Below are 25020 nucleotides of genomic sequence, written 5' to 3' on the forward strand. Positions count from 1 at the left end.
AGACACCTACAGTAAACCACTAACTATGCCTTTTTTGCTCTCTTTTTCTACAGGTATTCCCAGTATTTCCAGCATTGGTAGTAAGTAATAAAAAGCAAATCTAGACTAGCTTTGCTATGTTATTCAGCTTCTTAGCTCTATTTTCCCAACATCCATTTCTGTTGTAGATAATGTTTCACTGAAATGTGCTTTACGGTAAGAGGACTATATTATTGACTTTGCCATACTGCATTTACATGTAACTGCATTATGTGATCAAAGAAAATATGATATGTAGCTCATGACAGTACATCTGTCTGAAAACACAGCTTCTTGATCAGCAAATAAAAGCACTAGCATTACAAATTGGAACATCAGGATGGCATTGGGTAGGAAAATATTATCAAGTACATTTTCCAAAACACCAAACTCTATTAATACCCAAGAAAAATAGAGCCCTTAAAGCTGTATATACGAATAGATAAATATAAGGGGAAATGGAAGAATGCACTAAAATGTATTTATTTTTGTTTTTAATCTAGTGAATGTAGTGTATCAATCAGAGTCTTTCAATTGATTCATAGATTCCAAAGCCAGACAGGGACTATGGTGATCATTTAATGTGACCTTGTATAACACAGGCCATAGAGCTAAACTAGAGAATATCTTTTAATTGACATCAGTGGACTCTAGCTCAGGGCTTGAACAAAGTAAATAGGTTCTTTGCTGAGATTCAGTTTATTGTATAAAATTAAAACATTTAAAACAGCTAATAAAATACAAAATTGCCTTTTTAAAAAATCAGCTATTATAAATAAAAACAACGCAAAAAAATAAGAATATGGTCTTTGAGTCAAACCATCCTACAGTTGTGAAGCGAGTACAGTCATGGAGTGATAGCTAATTAGAAATAAAGCACTGAAGCAGAAAAGGTATCATTCAGTAGCTGAGTGAAAGAATGTTCCTGCACAGCCTCTGCTTTGCATAGGGTTTAGGCACAGATTTTGTGCTATGCAGGTCTATCACAATTTAAGCAGTGTCAAAAGAAGATTTGCAATACCTGATATCTGACTGAAAAGCAATATTCTAATAATTTGGATAAAACAGCTGCCTTGCTTCTTATAAATGCGTGGTCAGGTCTTTCAATTTATAAATCAGTTCAGTTTACTTAAGCGCATGAACAGGCTTAGGCACGGATTTGTTAAGCACTACACAGCATATTAAATGCCATCAAAACTAGCCTCTTTGTAAAGGGGAGTAGTGTTTCATGTCCATTTAGATGCCAGCTTAATCCTATGGCATCCAGTTTACCACCTTAAATAGCAAAACAGCATCAACGATAACTTGCCAATGAAAGTCTTCAATTTTGAGAGTCTAATTTTTCTGCTTAGTGTCTCCCTCGACATTTGCCTCACTGCAAAGGCAAAACGATGTGCTACTTTCACAACCTTGACAATTGCATTTGCACATGTATTTTGTATCCAAAAAAGGAACTAAATAAAAGGCAATAAAAAGAGATTATCAGACTATTATTATCTGGAATCCCACAGTTGTAAGTAACAGAAATGGATAAATGGCAAAATAGCTTTTTGGAGCTCAGTTGTGCTACTGTTTGTCAATACTGTGTTGCATGAACTACATCCTTGTGACTTTCACTTTATGCTCCATACAGCCTTCTTCACCACATTCACCATCTCTGAGCATCAGCAGATGTTGGCCTTTGAATACTTAATAGGGAAACTCAAATATTTTTTAATCAATGATGACCTGAAAGGATGCATTGTTGACCTCTTAATTCTGTGAACTTTTACAGTGAGGTGATTAGTGTCATTTACTTATTAAAATGGACAACATTCAGCTTAACATCCCTTAGGAAATACAGTAGTTACTGCAAGTCTGTGTATTATCTTAAATATATGTGGTATAGATGTCCTTTGAATGAGATGAGGCAGGGTTCAACAAATTTTCCTAACCATGTGGAATGCATGAAGCTTGAGCACCAATTTATGAGTACACAAAGAGATGACTACATTGTTTGTACCAACTACATTCCTCCTCCCCCACAGGGGTATTCAGTAGCTCGGGGGAAAAAGTGGCTGTTCATGGCACAATTTTGTAAAGGCCTTTCCTATATGATAGAAATAACAGAATTGTCGTTAAACAATGGAGAGCCCCTTGACTTCTTGATCCTACTCCACTAGGTAACTATGTTTTAACAGAATTACAATCAATACTTAAAAACAAACATGATTAATTACTTGAGGCTGCTTTAATGGATTCTGCATGATTTCTTCTCTTTTTGTCTTTGCTAATACAATATTTGTGTTCATAAGGGTAGATTTCTGTCCTCAGCTGGGGACAGGAAATTATTCTCAGGTGACACCGGTTTTTTGCCTGCTATGAAACAATAAACTGGTGTATTGGCTTTTGTGTGCTTCAAGCTTTTCCCAGTTTAATACAGAAAAAATGAACACAAAACTGCCAGCATACAAAGAAAATGTCACTGCAACAGATGTTCATGTAACACCCATAAGACTTTTATGATCAAAGCATGTCCAAAGAAAAATCAACAATGTATATATTTATCTTTGTGTACATATATGTATAATACTGTGTTCTCTTTGATCTCAAAGCATCTCATATTAAAGCAGCACATCATTAAAGTTTAAACACAAAGAAAGAGTGGTCATTAAGTAAACATCCTTTCTGATCATCTACCAAAAAAAAAAAAAAGAGCTTTCCCATTAAGGTCATTTGTACCTGCTGTTGTCTATCAATTGAGTAATAGGTTCTTTGATAATTTCCAGCATACTTGATTCCAGTGCTGGTCTTTACAGCATTTTTCAGCCGTGGCTGGAAAAATATTGGTGAGATTGTTAGCAATTTATGAATCCCAAAACCATTTCATAATTATGTAAGCTTTTATGATCAGTTATACCTTCCTCCAATTTGTAAATATTATCCAAAAAGTTACTCTGACTTACTTTAAACAATAATTGTATGTAGGCAAATATATCAAAATGTATTTTATTGTGACCAAATAGCAAAGTTATTAGCTTGTACCTGTATGCCTGACTTTAAAAAACTTTAATCTTCTATCAGATAATTTCTGTCCTTATTCCTGTAGAGCATAATTTCACTAATTATGCTAAACAGTTTGTTATAAAGAGTATAATTAGACATGGGATAGGATTGACATGATGTGCAAATAGCTTTGTGTGGGTGATTATCACCTCTGAAGCCTGCTGGTGGCAGATGAGTCAGAGTTTAGCGACAGACCATATATTGAAATGCAAGATGCAATCAAGATAATCAAATGACTTTTTATGTTTTGTTTTGTTTTGTTTTTTTGTTTTTCTAATTGCCAATTTCAAATAAACAGAAATCTCTCTTGGAATAATAACCAATTCAAGACACAAAAGTAAAAAGATTGTACTGACATGACTTTCATGCGTTGCTTTCTTAACCTTAAAATATCAGCGGGGTGTTTGTCAGGCTTCCAACAGTGTCAGGATGAACACTTTTTTTTAAGTGGTCTCAGATATGCTTATACAAATTTGGATGTTACCCAAGGTTTTTGCTAACAAACAGTTGAGTTCCAGTTCTCCCATTATTTACATCACTGTAAATATTATGGTCCTGATATAATGCACCACTGAAGTCAGTAAGAGGTTTTGTCATTAACTTTAGTGGTTGCATGATCGAGCCCTTTCTGTAGAGCCAGGTTCTAGTCCTGAATAGACACATGCAATTCCCATTAACTTAAGTAGGAAATTCAACGTCCATAATGAAGTGCAGAATTTCGCCTTTGTTTATTAATCTCTCTCTATTATTATTTGAATCGATCTATTAGTGCATAAAGAAAAAGTTTCCCCCAGAAATCCATCACCCTGTCAAGAGACTTCTCAGATGTTTTTCTCCTTGAAGACATTTGAAACTGGCTTGATATTATACAGACGTTGGTTTTGACACAGCAACAACATATTCTGATTTAGGTTTTGTTTGATACAAATGTGAATTGTGAATAAAATAACAAGGTTAATCATCTTCTTAGCCAAGCATTATTATTAATCATCATAGTCATAACATCAAGGAAGCTGCAGTATTTGTCCCCACACTCCCTCTGCCTTTGTTTTAATACTTCTAAATCACAAAAATAAGTTTAATTTGAATTGCTCTTTAACTAAATAGGTTTTCTAGAATATAAAAAATTCATTGTGCAAGTAGAGCATTAATCTGAACTCCAGATCTGGAGGAAAACCTTTATGTCCCATGTGAAAAGAATTTGGGAGTCTTTTATACCATTTCTTCAGTAAGTCTCATCACAAATCTATTTCGCATTTGAACAACCTACAGCACTTCCTGAAATTGAATAAGCAAGGGAACTTAACAACCACTTAACCTTGGAAGAGAAAATTCCCATGTGGGGTGACCGTAGTTTAGGAGAATGTATTTGCTGCAACATTGTGACAGGTAAACTACAAAAGTTTTCATTGGGGGCAAAAAAAAAAAAAGTATTTTCACCAGATCCACCAGCATAACACATCTGAACAGCATGGCTTTAGCCACCAGTAGACACAGCCAATGGCACTTCACTATTTTTCACATTAACCATTTTTGAAGGTGCAACCTTTATCACCTCCAGCTAATTTCAAAGTTACCATGTCAGAAAGATTCTTTTTGCAGCACTATTTTAACTGACTACACTATAGGAACTGCACTGCTGTCTTCAGTTTAATTGTTAATGAGGTAAAAGCAATCAAATGATGAGACACTGGAGAAAGTATGAGAATGTCAGCAAGCATTTAATCTGTGCCACAACAGCTGTGCAGTGCTGGCTGTTCTTATTGCAAAGCCACAGAAAAATGTATAGCTAAAATGACTAAAAGAATATGAATTTTTTCTCCACCCTTCTTTCCCCACCTCCACCTCTTCCTCCTCCTTCCTAACAATATTCAGTGAATTCCATAGAGTGTAGAAGACTGAACTTTCCAAATCATCTCTCTGACTTTTAATCAGATCCTGATTACAGAGTGAGAGAGTGAGAGAGAGAGAGAGATCTTCTGCACCACAGTCTGATACTCCAGGTCTTCAACACTTAACAGCCAATTTCACCAGTTCAGTAATAGACCAAAATAACTCTATTCCATAGGAAAAGATTCAGAGCTCTCCTCCTCTATGAAGTATTTGGATCTACTATGTATTCTTTTTACTACTTTCCTTTAGATAACTAGAAAATGCCATCAAGCCTGTTGAGTTTGAGAGACACAGACAGTCTGATGGTTAGAAACAGTGGATTTTTTCTGATTTATGAAAACTTTCCACCACAGGATCATCGGGGCCCATTGAAACCACTTCTGCAGAAGAGTGCTCTCTTTCTGTGAGTGAATAGCTGGACACCCAAGCCACTAATTCAATTCAAATTCTTCCAACACTTGTAAAAGCTGTTATGGCTGAGGAGCTTCCAGGCCAAATAAAACAACTCCATCTCCACTTTAATGCAGAATTTTCATCCGTCTAAGGAACAGGTATGAGATGTCCTACATTGCCCCCCAAAAAACAGTCCAGCTAACATTGGTTAACATTTTTTAATTTTAAATTTTTGAATTTCTAAAATGAGGGAGATTTAGACTAAATTTTGTAACAATTCTTCTTTTTTTGCTCGGTGTTATTCTATGGTATTCTATTAACCTGTGAGAAAAAGCTGATTTCATCCTAAGGTAAGCTTATTGCATGAGGTAGGCATCACCCTAATAAGAAATACAATGAGGGGGAAATACTGTTGTGCTTGTCATAGTTTACTCCCCGAGAGTGGTGTTAAAACATCACCTGATCTAATTATAGCCATTTATGCCAGCAATTCATATACAAATCTTCCACTGATTTAAATAGGAGTGACATATAGTTTCATATATTAATTATTTGTATTACAGTAGCACTCAGAGGCTCCAAGTGAGAGCAGGGCCCCTTTGTGCAAGGCACTCGACATACACACTATAAGAGACATGCCTTTAACTCAACTTACAGTCTAAGAAGACAATAGCAGGGCCAAGCCTAAATGAAGCTTTACTTCAACTTGGCATGGTTTAAATGAAATTGGATCGTGATTTTTTTAAGCCTTCATGCTTTTCTTACTTTTTAAATAAAAGTGGTTTAAAAGCTGAGACTTTAAAACAAATTTTCCCCAATCACAAAATTCTAAATTTCTCAGACATTTATGTCACTGCTATTATGTACCAATCAAATGATCACTTGGTCATTCAAGTGGCCCCTGTCAACCTTCAGAGTGAACTAAACTCAAGACTACTTTTTATTAATTATTTTTATTAATAATTGTAAGCAAATGCAATCTTTGTGTAATATTAATAGCTTAGGAGACAAATACTCTGGTTAGGCAAAGAACATGCATAGCACATGGAGAAGTAATATCCTCTTCCACACACTCCATCAACAACGTTCCTCAACGTTGCTCTGGAAGGACAGCACCTTGGATTGAGAGCACAGTTTAATCCCCAGGTCAACTCAGTGTTTGGCCACTTGAAACAGCCAATAAGGGAGATGCTTAATTTTTGCTAACTGTGGCAGTGGTTTTTGTGTTCCAGCCCATCCAGTTGGAATTGGGCTGAAACTATAAACTCATTTCACATAAACCCTCCAAATTAAGACCATACTGTGCCAGTTGGTCCAAATTCTGATTTCCAATGGCCTTTTGATACACATTCCCTCCGTTCCTTTAGCACTACAGATTGTTCTAACGTTATAAAAGAATCCCGTGAAAAGAAAAGCAATAGGTAAAGTTCCTACTGGCCTTTAAGTCCATGAGTAAATGATTATACACTTGTTAAGCATCATACAATAGTTTTCTCCTTACTACCTGAGCAAGATGTTGCAACAATGCCCTGTCTGTACCTAGATGGATTAACCAGCTGTACAGAATTTTTTTCAAGTAATGTTTAAAATGGATTGTCTGCTAAGCTACGTCTCATATTCCTCTACACTTAAATGTGCGTAAAGTACTTACATTTTTAAAAAGATATATTCAAAATGTACTTTCTGGGATCACAATTCCATAGCTTTCCTCTTAAGCTAAACTTTGCTCCTCCTGTGTTCTCAGAACTGTTACTGTTAGGTCTTGTCTATACAGGAAAATTGACACAGGGATAGCTATTGTAGAATGAACTATTCTGAAATAGCCTCTATGTGGACACACTATTCTGAAATAAAAGTCACTGTATTCTGGATAAATTATTTAACCACAAAGTAATTCTTTCGTAACAATGTGATTTTTCTTCCAGATTTAAAGTGCCACATGGAGAGCTATACTGGAATATATCTATCCCAGTCAATTGCCCCATGTAGACAAGGCCTGCCTATTAGTAACTCAGGGGAAAAAAAGATTTTCACAAAATTGCTGTAAATGAATGACTGGCTATTAAATAACCTATTAAAAGATTCTGACTGGTGGCTGTTCAGAGGCTGACTAATCTGTTCCAGTATCTAGCTTTTACAGTATGCCTGCAATGGGCTCCTTTGATGACTCATAAACTCTTCTACAACTGAGGTAAGAGAGAACCTAACTGCACAGGAAAATATGTAATTACAGGAATGTGCTCCTACTGCATAAAGCCACAGACACAATAAAATACATAATAGAAGGCTCCTGTAGGCTTAAAAGCTTAATTTCTAGCATTAACATCTATATTTTTAAACATACATAAAATAATATCACGTTCACATCATTGAATACAGCCCTAACACACTCAAGCCCAGACAACACAAACCTTTAACCTGTGGATGTTAAGGGTCTGTACCAAATAATAAGGAGGACAGTCTATATTCTTTGTGAGGTGAGTCTCACATGGAAGTTTTGATAGAGCAATAAAAATAGTACCCAGAAAATAAAACATTGGGTTTCAGAGATGAGAACAAAGGCTCTTCTTGAGAAATTGAAAATCGTGGTGATGACAAATTCCACCAATAGACAGGGAGGTAACGAAATAAACCTTCTACACATCATGGAGTAGTCAAAGGATACTTTCCTAGAAGAGAAGGAAAAATTCTAAGTAGAAAAACTAAACTGGTCAGTGCACTAGCTACATTACCAAGGTCCAGAAGGTTTATATTTACTTGTACACATAAGGTGTATCTGTCTGAATACTGAGTAACCTCCAGGCACAAAAATGTTCAAAATTACTTCAATCAGTTATAATATCAACACACATTTATCACTTTCTTGTGTGTCCCCTTGGCAAACTCATCTTACTGTAAATAAATTTGAAAGGTCAAGTTGTACTTTCTATCCTGGTTCATCCCCTATATGGGGCCCATAGCTTAAATAGGTTTTCTGAAACAAGCTTTCATAATATAATCTACAGCACTTGAGTGAAAACATCCTGTACTGCTATCAGCAATATTGCTGAGAGAACTGTAAATTGGTTGATATCACTAGTCATGTGACTAGTAGTCTCATTCAGACAAGAGACTGAAAATATAGGTCTCAAAGTAGAAATTGCTCTGATTACTGTGATAAGGCATATATTTTAGTTAGTGACAGATTCTCAGTAGGGCTGGTCTGAAATGTATTACAGAGCTTTAGGGAGACAAGGTGGGTAAAGTAATATCTTTAATTAGACCAACTTCTGTTGGGGAGAGAGGTTTTTGAGCTTAGGCAGAGCTCTTCTTCAAGTCTGGGAAAGGTACTCGTGTCACAGCTAAAAACAAGGTGGAACAGATTGTTTAGCTTTCAAGGGGCCATTTAAGGTAAAGTGGCCCTTTAACAGTCCTCCATCATAGGGAGGAAGGGAAGGGGGGAAAGCAGCTGGGAGGGGGGTCGTTAGTGGGATAGAGAGAGCATTGTAGTAACCCATAAATCCAGTGTCTCTATTCAGTCCATGATTTTTAGTATCTAGCAAAGTTATGAATTTGGGAGTTTAAGTTTGTCTTTTGAAAGTGTTGTGTATGATGTTATTGCTGATAAAGCCTAGGCCATTTCAGCTGATGGCCACCTTACTATTCTGATTTTTGGAGGGTATGTGCCCATAAGAGAGCCATTCTGCTAGACATAACTTTAGTGTGTCTCAAAGATTTTTGATGTATTATTACACAGTGGCTAGGAGAGTAAAAGGATCAGATCCTATCAGTGCAATAGGTAAGACAGCTAGGAGATTCCTATTCTCTTTATTCAGACCTCACTTTGTGTGTGTATGTGTGTGCGTGTGTTACATACAGAGGCTATATTCACAGTCCCTTAACATCTTTAGATCAATCCTCAGTTATTCAAACACAAGACCAAATAAAGTAATTTGTCGACTTACTTTTGGTGATCCTTTATCAGAGCCATAAATGTCAGTACTCTAAAAAAAAGGGAAGCTATCTCACGGGTGCATACAATTCTAGCCACTCTTTCATCAAGTGCTATGGTGATCTCTCTGCTTCTACAAATACACATTTTTGATACCTTTTATTCATGTGTGCTCTCTTTCCCATTGGCTGCTGCCATGCACTTTCTATATGTGTGAACTGGTGCATCTGATGAAGAGAAGGGGGATTCATCTTTTATTGGAAAATCTGTGGTTTGGGAACCTACCCAACTAATTCAGAAATCTTTCCCTTTATCTAATTTTTTTAAGAAAAAATTAATTTCCCTATTTATTTAAAAGAAATCAAGCTATAAAAGATATTGACGGGGAAATAGGAAAGAGATACAATACACAAAAGAAAGAACAAAATAACCCACTCCCCTAGTAAATATAACTTGCTGATAGCAGAAGCTTCTCTTTATATAAGTATTTGTAGATGTAAAGTCCTTAAAATGAGATGTTATGGTAAGAAATTATGGAATTTGTATGATATTGTCATTTTATCTCTGGACGCTAGGTTTAAAATAATAGCATGAACAGAAAGGTTCCTGGTTTGGGATTAGTGTTAGAAATATACATATCTTTCCAGTATATATTCTTAACACTGCAGTTAATATTTAAAATCCTGAAAGATAAATTGCTATATACAGTATTTAATGTCCATTCAGTGTTTTGGGAATCATCAATTGCTCGTTCTTGTTCAATGTGGGAGTAACGTATTGTTCAAGTGCATCATAGACAAGTCCAGTAGCAGATGTTTGTGGTTTATGTTTTTGTCCATACACTTCTCTGTTTAGAACAATATCACGTATGTAAATAACAAATCATGATTTTTCCTGATGCATGCAGATCCACCAAAGTTTGATAGGATATGGCCGAATATTTCTTCCCTTGAGGTTTCTAAACCAAATCAAGGTAGGATTCTGTAAAATTCCTACTGGTCGAAAGTTACTTAAATTGCTTTAATAAAATCCCACATGTTGGCACAAAATAATAATAATCCAGCTCCTTTTTCTCTTGGTACTAAGTAATGGTATTGTCAGAACCAATCTATTGAGAATTAGCGTAAATGAAATTTTACATGAAAAAGGCTTCTTCTAATATATAGATTCTGGACTAGAAACACTACTGCATAAAGTATGGAAAAGAAGCTACCAAAAGTGTAAGCAATTTCATAGATTAAATTTAAAGTGAGTCTCTGGAGAAGCCTGGAATTGTATAGACCTCACCATTTGCTTTATGAGAAAGTTTCAAGACTTTTGAGTGCCAGAGATTTCCATTGTCTACATCAAACCCATTTCTTAATGTCTCTCTTTCACTGAATGTTATTCCCATTCGTATTCAGAGCTCAGCTGCATAGTCCAATACAGCTGGACCATAGTCTCCTGGAATTTGTTTTAACAATCTTATATACAGTATTTTCAGAATTTGGGTTTTCCTCCATTTTTTTTTAAGCAGGTCAGGTCACAGAAGAGATGTTTATAAGTATTCTTCTTTGTGCTCTATAAGTTACATTTTCTCTAGCATTGACAGAAATCTCTCTGAAATCCCTAGTGCAATAATTCTGCATCTGAATTCCAATGAGACACAAAAAATTACAGTGACAGACTGTGGCATGATGATTACTGCAGAAAGGGATAGAGTGATTTTTAAGAGTAATAAAATATAAAGTAAAATGCTTTTCCATTTGAATTTGTGTTCGTACTGGCTTTTATGATACAAATTTTGACAATCAGATGTAAACCCGTTCATTATTTAACATGAAATCCCCTTGCTCTCCCCAACTTCCCCTACGCCCTCCCACCAGAATTGCAGAACTCTGCCCTGCAGCTTGCCATGGTTATGCACAGGATGTTCTTTTTAAACTCTAATGAATACAGATGGAGGAGGAGGAAATGAGCGAGAGGAAGATCCAGGAAATAGCTGTTAAGCTAAACAAAATACATTAGCAATTTGTTGGGGAGTTATATTGTAAGGACTACAGTATTAGTCCTTGATCGTGGTGATGAAACTGAGACTGCCCTAGATACACATAGGTTACTAACAAATAGAATTGTCTTAATCAGCTAGTCCATGTTATATTTTCCAAGTTTCTGCATGTGTTCCTTAAAGAAAAACAAATTGATTTCTGCTCTTCTGCTTTCTTTAAGGATTAGCAGCAAAGTTTAGTTTGTTATTTTCATATATGCATTTTCATATGCATTTTCAATCAAAACATCCTCAACAAAATGACACTTAGCATTTCTAATGGATTTCATAGTTTAACAAATTATACTGCAAGTGATTAACATCACTTCACAAGGCATCTTGAGCAGTACAAGATTATGCATTGTTCCCACACACTAAAAGTTTTTCTTTAGCTTTTACATGTTAGGAGAGAACACAAAGCACAAAAAACTTCAACTATTTTGTGGTCAGATTACTTGTTTGGAGCATATTGTTAAAAGTTTAACATTTATCAGAATTAAGATCCTTGAGTCAAGTATTGGAAGTATAATATATGCACATCCTGATTACAGAATGCTGCCTATACCTGTACATTATTTATAATGCTTTTCTTTATAGTACAATTAGAACAACATCAGTACATAAATTTGATAAAAACTATACAGACCATGAGGCATATTGTATAGTTAGTAATTATGGACTTGGGAAGAAACTCCTTAGGTCATGCATAACATCTGAGCCAAAACCAAATAAGAATGCAGATATGACTATTAAAATCGTCTCTCCTTCCTGTTTTAAAACCTTTAATCATTTCCAATACCTTAATCATTGATAGTGTTTCACCCATTTTCACCTCAATATTCACCTTCCCTTTCAGAACAGTAAACAATAATTTAAAAATACTCACTTATGTTGAATTTTTTAAAGCTAATTAAAAATGTAGTGACTAAAGTAATTCATTTTTAAGCTTTTTTATTTGTTCCTAAATGATATCTTTCTAATTTATTGTTCATGTTTTTAAACCTATCCAGTTGCTCCCAAATTAGCTTTGTCAACTGTTTCTTCTGTTCAAGTTGCAAACCACAAGAGAGGTAGGAATTCTTGGATTCATACAGTGATTTCTTAGTGTTATGTGTTGTGAGAACATTGCACTGTATGAATCTGGAATATCTGTGTAGTTTACCTATCAGTTTATTGGTGAGGCATGTTTATTGACAGCAATAAAAGCATTAAGTATCATAAACAACATAAGCCATACCCATAGCGAAGAACAGAATAAATATGCTTCATAGAATCTCTGCTTGTATATAAAATAGTGGAGCATTTGTTTTTTGAAAGAATTAAATGTGAGTAAGAATATGGCAGTCCAGGTTGTTGTTTAGAAAACTAACATGTTAGCCTAACAATTATCTTTATCACTAATTTACATAGACTGTAAATGAGGAAATGTAAACGGATTAGTTGAGGGCAGGCAATACGTAAATGATCTCTTGTTCATATCCTCTAGAATAAAACAAATACCATCTGGTGTAATGATACGATATTCAAAAAAGTCTCCTGCTGCCCTGGTAGTGTACCATACATCTCCATTGTGTGTGAATATAGTGCAAACTTCATTTATAGGCATGTATTGGATTACATCTCAACAGATACGATTTTAATATAAACATAGGAGGAATTATATTGGCATTTTGAAAGGATCGCAATATTGCCTTGATGACTTAAAGACAAGCAGTTGCAGCTAAATATCTGTCATTCACAGTCTGAAATCCATCTGAGAACTTTTTCCTCCATTGTTTTTCCTCATCATTTGATCTGTCTGGTGTACATATAAAAGGTGTTTTGTTTTTTCTCATTTATCATTGTCAACACCTCATTATTCATGAAAAATGAGTTACTAAGGCATAGGTTTATTTAACAAAAATCTGAATTAAGTTTGACCCAGTCAATGAAACTGATAATGAACCATACTGTTTGTTATGAACCTGAAGCAGCTTATTTCTAAAGTTATAATGAAAATCTAATTTGCTAGTGTGTAGTGGAGGAAGAGAGAGAGAGATCTGTCAGGAAATGAAAAAATGAGACTTTTTTTAAATTCTCTCTTCTTGAAAGAGTCTTGTATTCTGTTAATTAAAATATGGAAGCAACAGGTGTCTCACGCATCACCTAAGGAATGACTTTTTAAAAAAATTATGATTATCTTCCATATACCTCTACAACTGTTCATGTGACAGTTTCACTGGGAATGTTTCAAGCGTGAGCTGGAGCTAGCCTCCATAGCACAGGACAGTATCATTTCACACATGTGACTGCATAGCTGCATTTCCTCATAACGGAATGAGAGGTATTAAAACTAGAAGCGGAGAAGAATAAAATGATTGATGGTGGATATTTTATGCATTTCCTTTAAACTGCAATTGTATCTTGATATTACAGTATTGATGGGATTGTTTTTATAGAAAAGCACCTTTAATGGGTCTTCTCGTTCATCCCTTTGCATCTTGATAAGGGATTTGATAATTCCTGATTCATCCAGAGAGATTGTTATCAAATCTGGTCTCGACTATCTCTGCGCTCCTTTTCTTTGCATTAAATATACCCACCTATCTTAACCTTTCCTCTGAGATTTTATTTTCCAAACCATTTACCATTTATTGTTACTCAGCTTTAAACTCTCTCCAATTTGTCTGTCTTTTCTGACATGTGGTGCTCAAAACTGAAAGCAGCATATGGCAACATTGTAAGCATGTCTCTTTTTTTTTTTTTTGTTAGTGCTTCAGCACCCTAGGTTTTACCACCTTTTCCCCCTCTATATTAGTGATTGAACGGCTTTGCCTATGATGGAATTCTGCCTTGGTTTCCAGACAGACCTGTGTGTCTAAGAAACTAAAGTTGTATTTAAGCCTAAACTGATCAGAGGGTAATAATGTCATACTCTGGTCTTTCAGTGTAAGGGTTAGGGTGACTCACTTGTTCCTATGCCAGAAAGGTGAAAAAGCTGCAACAGTGGCAATATGCATTATCTTTAGCCCTGGATAGATTAATTTTTATTGCCAAATGTCAGTAAACTTCAATGACACTGTACACGCATACAAAAAAAATCCATCAACAATGGAAATATACAGATAAGCAAAGTAAGAAAAATGCTGCTTAAGAATTTATTAAAGTTTGATGTAACGATATTTATTTTGTATATTTTGACGTGATTTTGACAATTTGTGTTTTAATGCATATAAAGTTTTAACTCTTGGAATCTCAATGTCTACTACTGTTAAATAGATATTGTCTGACCCTCCCATTGTCTGACACTCATCCCCATAATTTCCAACTATGAACATTTAAATTGATAAAAAAATGAACAATGCTTTAAAATAAACATTGATATTATCCACCAAAAATATCATAAAACAAAAACTGAATTCTGCCAACCCTGTTTTATTGTCCCAGCTTGTATGATGTAGCATGCAATTCTAGGTACTATGTTCTACTGGGCTGTGATAACTGGCCTAATGTTACCAGTGGAGAAATTACCTGATCCTCATTTACATGAAGACTCCTTTACACCGTTTTCACAATGTAAGCCCATTTTAGGGCACCAGAGCAGTGTGAAAAGGAATTAGTGTAAATGAAAATCAAGCCCAATGGCTACAAGCCAAGGCAGAATGCTCATTAATGTATTAGCAATTATCTTATTAAATGATAAAGAAGCAGTGGTTATTTCTTTCTCTTTCCACCACAGCTGACCCTTAATCAGACACTAGATTGTCTCTGAGGTTAATTTATATCAAGTAACACTATCAGTCTAATGGCCAAGGTTCCCAGTTCTTCACCTAACCGTAACGTAGTAAACTATCAGGGTTTGGCTACACATACAGCACTGGAACACTTCGTGAAGATTCTATCTACACCAACAGGAGAGCTTCTTCCATTGATGTAGGTATTCTACCTCCCCGAAAGGCGGTAGCTGGGTTGACAGGAGAAGCCTTAACTCACAAAGCTATTTCTCGCATGTAATAGAAATGTCAGGGTCCATGTTAGTGTGGTTAAGTACAAGGCACAGTTTCAGTTTTTCTTTAGTACTGATGAAACAAGAACAAGTGCGTGGAGTCACCTGCTATGATATGTCTGTCTGAGAGTGTGTGAAAAAGAGGGAGAGAAAACTGAGTCAGCCATAACTACAGGATGTGCTTCTTTAGTCCAAACTATATTTTGGACCAAGTTCTTTTACAACAATTTAATGAATTTTTATGCAGCTTTGTTTTTCATAGCTTTGTAAGAGTTTATGATATTATTGTATTGAAAGGTTACATCACAGAGCCATACGGGTGAGTTTTGCAGTCATTCATAGCACATTCATTAGCTTCCTCTCTGCTCACTGATAGATGTTAGCAATTGTACCATCAGATTCCTTACTCTCATTACCTAATGATCTGCTATTATACAACGGCTCGTTGGAAGTTGGCAAAGCAAGGTAAATTATTTCTTCCAAATCCACCTACAATATGACTTCATTGATTGGCCAGCTGGCTTGATTGTAGACTCAGTATGTTTGATGTCCTCATCCCAGAAACTAATTATGCCACAATAGCAGACCACAGAGTCTCTGTCAGACCAGAGAGAAGGGTACAGGACTGCTTCAAAATCTTGTGTTGCTAGCAGGTCATTACAAAAGCTAAGGACAAACTGAACAGACATCTTAGCCTTATGTGTCATGCTTAGTTACAACAACAACAACAAAAAATTGCTAATAAAAGTTTAGGATGACTTTTTTGTGCCCAAGCCATAAATTGGTTTTATAAATAAAGACAGAATTCCAATGCCTGTTATATTTTTTCAATACAATTATAGTGGCTAAAGTGGGCACTACATGTTAGATGGCTATGGTAACCATTCTTCCTATTCTACACAAACAGAAGAATTTTCCATTATATTTTTGAAATGCTAAAAGTTTTCTCATCGGTATAAAGATAGGTTGGGTATTGACTCAAGATGGCAGTTTAACTGGCATTTAAATGGCACTCATCTCTGTTCCTTTCTGTTCTTCCAAATTAATTGTTTTGAGAATGCTGGCCAAAATTTTCAAATTTGGGCGCATTATGCATCTCAGTGAAATAGCATGATTTTCATAGGTATTCAACATCCACAACTTTTATTTACTTAAGCACGGGTTATGCTTATTCAGCATCTCTAAGAATCAGAGATGCTGATTTATTTTGGTGCTTAACTGTGGATTTAAATGCCTGACTTTGGGCACCCAAGTTTGACAATTTTGTCCTACGTATTTAACATTTTGTAATTTTTTTTAAGAGTAAGAAAGTTTTGCACGTTTTGAGTATTTCCATCTCAAATGTGCAAAAGATATGCATTTGTAAACCGAGCCTTCAAAACCCTTGAAAGGTTTACAACTGCAAATGCTTCATTTCCATCAGCTCTACTGAGGAGAAGCAATCTTCAGAGTCATGAATGTCTGATCATTTTTAACCTGCCTGAAACAGATGTCATGTTCATGCCAGTCAAACATCTGTTGTTGTCCATGTGTTACACTGACTAACATGTATGTGCTCCCATTCATCTTCTATGCATAGTTCATTTTAACCAAGCATGTAATGTGCTATTACTCTGCTACTGTATACATTTTGTATACATTTCTGTTCTTCCTTGCAAGACTGTGAATGCTTCGGCCACTCCAACCGGTGCAGTTACATCGAGCTGCTAAATACAGTCATTTGCGTGAGCTGTAAACACAACACTAGAGGGCAGCACTGTGAGTTATGCAGGCTGGGCTACTTCAGAAATGCTTCTGCAGAGCTGGACGATGAAAATGTATGCATAGGTCAGTTTCATTATAATTCTGGCTTTTGTTCTTTGCCTTTTCAGCTATTGGGAGCTACTAGTGAGTCAGGTAGCAATTTGCACCACCGCTACATATTGGCCAGCTGAACCAGAATGAGCTTTTTCAATGGATAAGAGCATCTCCTGTGTAGACATTCAATGCATTTGCCCGAGTTTAATTGTGGCCTTGGGGCTGTATTTTGAATGTCTATAAGAACAACGTAAAGCAGCAAAATCATTGCTAAAGCTTTAGGAAGCTCTTCACAGGAGCTCTGGGATAAACTGATTGTGCTGTGCATCCACACAGAAGAAATTGCCTGGGAGTTGCAAAACATAAGGACTGAGCCTTAAGTTATAAGCTCAGATCTTGCAGTTGGGCCAATGCGTGCAGACCCTTGCACCTACAGGGAGACCCATAAGAGTTAATCTGAGGGCAAGACCAGTGTCTATATTTGTAACATTTTTATGCATCCAGATTTAAAAAATAAACATACTATGCCCAATTGTCTTCTCAGATAAAAGGGTATAAATTCAGAGTTAATTCCCTTCACTTTTAATGTATGCCCTTGTAGCTGAGAACATAATTTTTCAAATCAGTTATAGCCAACAAAATAAGTCAGATGCCAAAACTCACCAAAAAAATTCTATGAGCCATATCTGAAAGTTTTGAAGAAAACTCCCAAGGGTCAATGATGCTTCAAACATGTATACATTATAATCCCATGAAAACTTCCAAACAGCTAACACCAGGAGAATGCCAGAACAGAATACCATTAATAAGAATGACATACAGAAGAGAATATAAGACATTTGTTACACTGAGGCATACTTCCATTATATCAAATACTGTTTAGTGAGAAAGAGGTTGGACTATCTGGATGAAAATTTAACATATAGTATGTTGAAAGTACAGGTTCATTCTATGGCCTTTAGTTAACAAATGGTCTTAAAAGCTTGTTCCAATTATAAACAGAGCTAGAGTGTGTTTTACAATATTGCTTATAACTATGATCCCCATTACAGTCAGTCATGGAATTCAACTATATCCATTCACCCCATCTACAAAGCAGATGCTTTCTGTCATTAATCAGAGCGTAACCAAAGAGTTAATGTAGGATTGAAAAAGTAATATTTTTGTGCAGTTCAAAAATAGACTGTGGACAAATTTTCATAGTAAGTCACATTTCATGTGACTTTTTAATTCATTGGAAAGATTCAGCCAAAACCTATTTAGATCATCATTTGTTCCAATCTGCAACTTATCAATATATTTTTTATTTAATGAAAAACAAGACACATACATACTGTATTTCATGTGTCCTTTTTCTTCAGAAAATAAAAATATACAGAGCATTTCCTGACCTTCACACCCTAACGTAAGCAAAATTCTCCTGGGCTCCTATCAGCATTGTACCCTGTGGGATGACTGCAAAAAGGGCAAAATAGTATCTATCAGACAATGTCATTTTAAATAAAAAATATAAACTGAATATAGAACAGTTCCTCAGGTTTGCAGTTTATCATACTCCATACGAAATCTACATATGCTGACTGATGCCCTGACTCAGGAAAACTTCCTTAAAGTCAGTGTGACTAATGCCAAGTCTACACTACAGACCTATAGCAGTATAACTACATTGCTCAGAGGTGTGGAATACACACCTAACCCCATACTCCCTCTTCCCCCCCAAATGTAGACAGCACTATGTCAACGGGAGAGCTTCTCCCTCTGACATAATCCACCTCCGCTAAAGAGGGTAGCTAACTACACCGACAGGAGAAGCTCTCCCACCAGTGTGTAGGAGCATCTTACTAAAGCACTACAGAAGCATCTGTACTGCTCTAGTACTGTTCAAGAAGACAAGCCCTTAGGCACACACTGCAATACTTTCCTGAAAAGGGTTGGACATAAGCATGTGCTTGAGTGCTTCCCTGTGTTGGGGCTCTAGAGACTTGATCCTGCAAGCTGCTGCGCACTCTCAACTCCCTTCAATTTCAGTGAGAGTTAAAGATACTCAACACTTCTGAGACTCAAGCCTGCAATGTGTCTCACTCTATTGGAAATGCTCATTTGATTACCCAGAGCCTGACAACCACTCAGTGTTGTGGGTTTTAATTACACATTTAGTAGATCGGTGGACAAGCTAATAAGGAGATTTGCATTGATATTTACGTATGAATATCTTATTTTTCCAGTGCAGTGGTTTTTCCCATTTCCAGACAGAGGGTTTAGGAAAATTAAAAATGTTTGGCTAAGCTAGCTTTATCAAGGGAAATATTTATTGACATTATTCAAACTAAGTAAAAAATATACATGGTAAGTGTATGGATAAAAAAATGACAGCTACATAATATACATTAGTCGAGATTAGACCAAATGGAGGAAACATATGATGTGTTGCTTTTAGAAATGACAGCGATACAAATAACTGAGATACTGAGAATGTTTTTAGCTGTGAACTCAAATAAGAACATATTATACAGTGGGCTTACATCTGATTGAACAAGCTCTTACACTGATGGAACAGTAAAAGTATTTGAAGAATTACACTTAAATATAATTTATACAAGGTCTCAAAAGCCATATAATGCTTTATTTTGCAGAGGCCATTGGCTACTTTGTACTGCATGTACATGGTGATTAGTTGTTTTGTAATTACTGATGACGCACTTGGTTTTTCTACATAAACTTCAAATACAATTACCAGGACTTTGAATTATTATGCAATTACTCCGTGGCGTGATACCATAAGTACATGAAGGTAACACATTTAGTGTCATGTGAATGAATCTTTTTAAGCAAGAAGCTGTGAGCTACATAAAACATGCAGTTCCATACATCATACCATGGAGCATACATAACCACATGAATACAGTGTAGTTACAGATGAGACACCAAGTATAGCCATTTATTTTGCCTCAGAAAGAGATACTGACCTGATGATTTTTTAAATTTTCTCAGATAGGTGCCAATCCTGCAGACATTAGGCACATGCTTAATTTTACACATGGGAGTAATCTTACAACCACCATGAGACTATGCAAATGCACATAGTTAAGCACATGCCTAAGTGTTTGCAAGATTGGGGTAATAATTTGTTGAGCTGCACTTTAATTATTTTTTTTTGTAATACCCCTTTATCGTATCTTTTTTAAAGAGGCTTGTCAGAACACATTTATAAGGAGGTTTGTCATACCAGCTTTTTTAATCCAGTATATATTGTCCCCTTTAGTCGCAAAATATAAGCCTGATAATCTTTACTTATTGATGTGATTCAAGGTAATGGGAGTTTTTCATTGACCTTCAGATCAGGCATTCCATTTTGTGGGGTAATATATTATATACACATAGTCTATTCCGTGCTTGACTCTTCTCCCACTTATACTCATTTTACATCAGTGTAATTCCACTGTGTTCAGTTGAGTTACTTTCAGTTTAGTGAGAGGAGACTCAGGCCATTTCCTTATAATATACAGTGCTGTTAGCTTTTGACTTACACTTCTTTAAATGTGACTGTCTGCATTTAGTACCTCAACCGTATGCCTATTTACATAAAGGTTTCGAATGTCTGATTAACATCAGGAGTTCCAGTTTTTTTATATGGCACCCACTGAGGCATAACTGTGCTCAATGTGCCACAATGTTTTTTTGGGGGTATGTCAGTATTCAACTTCATTAATTAATGTTGTTAGCTAATTGACTGGATTATTATTCTGGAACTGTGTTTGCCAGAGGTAACTATTCTTCTCCAGCATGCCAAATGTTTGAAATGTCCTCTTTAATTTAAAGTTAATAAGCAGTAAGGCAACAGGTGACAAATTTGTTACTGGTAGTTTTCCTTTCCCCATAAAAAAAAATTCCATTGGATTTTAAAATATTTTAATACTTTTTCCTCTTCTGTCATTTGTAATATTGCTGCAATATAATGTAGTCCTAGCGAACAATAGCAGCAGGGTAGCTTGATTAAAAGGAAAAAAATAAACAATGCACCCAGAAAGGATTTGTATCTCTTGCCTTTGATAGCAGCAGAGATCAGGTGTGTGGACAAAATGATTGTTAGAGGTAGGGTGTGGCCTCAGATACAACAGGGAAGTTACTGTAGGTTTATATTGGTGTAAACAAGATGAGAATTTGGCCCTTAGGCTTAGAGAAAATATACAGCTGATCCACAGCAGTGCCAGAAAACTCAACACTGCTGTCAACTATCTTCCTTCTTTGAAGGGCTCTCACCTGCCCTGGAGCCCAGAGCTGAGCACTGAATTTGTGATGGTGTTAAAGAGAGAGGTCTGTGGTTCAAGTAACTCCCCACTTAATGTCCTGTCACTTAACATTGTTTCGTTCTTACGTCCTTGCTCATGTTTAAATGAACATGCTCCATTTAAAGTTGTGCAATGCTTCGCTATAACATCGCTTGCCTGCTTTGTCCACAGCTGGCAACCCCGCTATCAGCTCCCCTATGCTCCAGCGCCTCTTGCCCTCTGGCAGACCCCGTGGATCAGTGCCTTCCCCCTCATCCCTCCGCCTCCTGTCCGCAGCAATCAGCTGGCTTGTGGCATTCAGGAGGGAGGGGGGAGGAGTGAGGACTCTGCACGCAGGCTCCCCCTCCCTCCTCTGCCTCCTGAACACCGCAAACCAGCTGATTGCTGCGGGCGGGAGGGGAGGAAGGGGAGAGCCTGCACGCTGAGTCCTCGCTCCTCCCTCCTGCCCCCTGAAATCAGCAAGCCAGCTGATTGCCGCGGGCAGGAAGGAGGACTGAGGATGCAGCGCACCTCCTCTCTCCCTCCCCTGCCTCCTGCCCATGGCAATCAGCTGGCTTGCAGTGTTCAGGAGGCAGGGGGAGTCTGCGCGCTGTGTCCTTGCTCCTTCCCCCTCCCTCCTCCCTCCTGAACGCTGCAAGCCAGCTGATTGCCACGGGTAGGAGGCAGGGGAGGGAGGGGTTAGGAGCGAAGACACGGCCTGCGAAGTAAAGGGGGAAGAAGAGGCGGGTTAAGGATGGGGACTTAAGTAGAAGGGGAAGCTGCCACTGCTGCTGTGCAATGTGCTTCTCCTAGCCTACAGCGCCTTCAGCCTCCTTTCCCCCTTCATTGTCACCACTGCCAGTGGGCTGTGCCTGTGTGGGGTAAGGCGGGGGCACCTCCCAACTATACTACTGTACTGTACTGTATGGCAAAAAAAAATTCCCTGGAACCTAATCCTCCCATTTACATTCATTCTTATGGGGAAATTGGATTAGCTTAACATCATTTCACTTAAAGTCGCATTTTTCAGGAACATAACTACAACATTAAGTGAGGAGTTACTGTATTTCCCTGGAATAAAGGCTGTGGAAATAAAAGGGTCAACCCAAACCACCACAATTTACTACAGTCTTTGGTCAGGTTCAGGCACATGTGAGAAAAAAAAAATCTACATTTGGGTGCTGGAGTGCATCCCCGATCTTCCATCCTCACATGCACCCTCCCCACCCCACATGGGAGTAGAAGAAGAGAGGTGGAATGAAAATGACAGCTAAAAGTCAGTACTGACCAAGTCTTGTAGTATTTTGCTCCCCACCTCAAGGTTGTTTTGGAATATGTGAAAGGTGCATTGTAAATTCTCATCACTACAATGGCAAGTACCTACATAAATTAACATACTACTCCTAAATATAAAGGGAAGATTATCTTGGAAATAAGTAAAGTGCATTTATATGGCACTTTAAAAATGTTCAGCAGAACTCAAAGGATTGAGTGATACAGCTACACCTATTTTAATAATTTAAAACAGATTTCATCCTGATGGCATATCGATTTATCCTTGCTATACAAATCTTCCCTTCTGTTCATTAAGCTATACAAAACCTCCTTACTAAAATGGAATATCCATTATGATCAGTTACCTTTTTACTCTACATCTTTTCTATTTAGTTTTCCCCCCTCACATAATCAGACAGAGGTCTGCTCTTAAAAAGACCAAACAAATGAAAAGTAGACCTATGGTAATTATTCTCTCTCCTCCAAATGTCATTAATAGACAGTCTTCCTTTACTTTTAAATACTAGAATTGCTTCCTTTATTGCTATTGTTTGAATTATGGCCAGCGTATGTGTGTTGTCTTGTTTCTGCAGACTGTAATTGTAACCCTTTTGGCTCTGTCCATGATCGCTGTAATGACACAGGATTCTGTGAGTGTAAGGAGGGAACATCAGGGACTAAATGTGATAAGTGTCTGCTGGGATATATCTGGCACAGCTTAGGCTGTCAACGTAAGTAACTGAGAGCTGCCCTTTTCCTGCACCTTTGCTGCCTGTGCTTCTGTATCCCAGCATGTGCAGCTACTTAGAGCTGAAAAAGAGCAAAACTTTTACAAGCTTTAAAAATGCCTTACTGCCTGAACCTTTATGGATACTCCCAAATGAGGGCAGTAAATTGACTGTGCAGTCCATTTATTTCATTATGCTTTTAGTGCCCTCTCCCCTTTTCTCTGCTAATGCCTGGAGGAACTTGTACTGAAATATGCAGATCTGTGTGTCTTGCCCGCTATCAATTAATTTGTGTGAGCTAAACCACAAGTGCAACTTTCCAAACTTAAAAATTCTTACTGAAAGACAAAAGGTGATATCTAAGTGTATTAACATATTTCTGTGACTGAACTTCTGCCTTTTTGAGTAGCTTAAAAATCTGAGTTCATAAATTAAATTACATCTATAATATATAGAGAACAGCGTACTAACTCATTACTTAGTATTATAGCTCCTAAACCAAAAATACAGTCTAAACCAGAGTTAATAAATCTAAAGATTTTAACAAAATAGCATTTAATATTAACTTTTAGTAGCAGATGATGATCAATATTTTGCTATACCGCTATACACAAGCAAATGCCACACCATTACATATTGGGCTAGGGTGCTGCTGCTGAAATCTTTGTATTAGGTCCTTAATATTCTAATTATAACTACTACTTTTGAGGATTTAATTCTACAAACTCTTGAACACTCTTCTTTGTTTCTTTCACCTTCTCTCCCTGATTCTCAGTATTTGTATCCCTATCTCTCTCTCTCTCACACAAACACACACACACACACACACACACACGCACGCACGACAGTTTCTGCAAGAAACACTTGCTCCTGGTTAGTAATATCTAGAAACTCATGAAAGATCAGAAGAAGAAGAATTACTGGCATAGTGTCTTAGCTATAGATTCTAAAATACTCTAAAACCAAATACAAATGATACATCCTAAGATTACTTCGCCTCCTAAAATACAACTACCTGGAATGGGTGGGGGGTGGGACCTTGGCCTTCAAACAAGCAGACAACAGTTCCAAAGCGAGGAACTTGAAAAACTATCAGGAATTGCAGTGCAAAGACTATAATTCCCGAAATAGAACGTATCAGCTACTGAAGGTTTGTCTTAGGCAGTCTATAGAGATGAATGACCTATTCATAATAAACATTTTATTCAATGAATTTGGCCTGTTTCTACATTTGTGAATTATAGACACACAGATTTGATTTTAACATGTTTGTTATTCAGTTAACTGGTTTATGCAAACATATTTGACAGCATCTTTCAAGGTTTTGAAATTTGGTTTCCTTCCACTGGAATTAAAACAAAATTTTTCAGATGCTTTTAAGGAAAACAGAATTGTGTCAAATTGTCCATTTTGAGACTGAACCCTGAGGTTTTTGATTTGGGAGTCAGTTTGTGTCCCCATGTCTTGGTTCAAGTCCCTGCTCTTCCTGATTAAGAGTGGTCCGGGATGAAAAAAAAAACTGCAGTGAATCAAGCAGAGTAGGGACTTGAGTCTCCTGTATCCTAGCCCAGTTCCCTAACTATCAGGCTGTGAACCATGTAAGAGCTCAATTTCCTCATCCCTCTAGTGCTGTTTCACATAGATTATGACAACCTACTGTT

At 36.8% G+C, this 25020-nt stretch overlaps 1 protein-coding gene across 4 annotated transcripts in view; it reads left to right on the forward strand.

Moving 5' to 3' along the window:
• The window catches only part of NTNG1 (netrin G1), a 212354-nt gene that overhangs the window by 141443 nt on the left and 45891 nt on the right, over positions 1–25020 (forward strand). The window contains exons 5-9 of one of the 4 annotated variants that reach the window (XM_045027608.1): positions 54–80; positions 10188–10253; positions 12317–12376; positions 16951–17118; positions 23225–23362. In XM_045027608.1, the coding sequence (XP_044883543.1) occupies positions 54–80; positions 10188–10253; positions 12317–12376; positions 16951–17118; positions 23225–23362 (459 nt within the window). The remainder of the gene's footprint in view (positions 1–53; positions 81–10187; positions 10254–12316; positions 12377–16950; positions 17119–23224; positions 23363–25020) is intronic. The other 3 variants (XM_045027609.1, XM_045027610.1, XM_045027611.1) reach the window with 3 other exon arrangements.

The sequence above is a fragment of the Mauremys mutica genome, chromosome 8, assembly GCF_020497125.1.
Source record: "Mauremys mutica isolate MM-2020 ecotype Southern chromosome 8, ASM2049712v1, whole genome shotgun sequence".
NCBI lineage: Eukaryota > Metazoa > Chordata > Testudines > Geoemydidae > Mauremys > Mauremys mutica.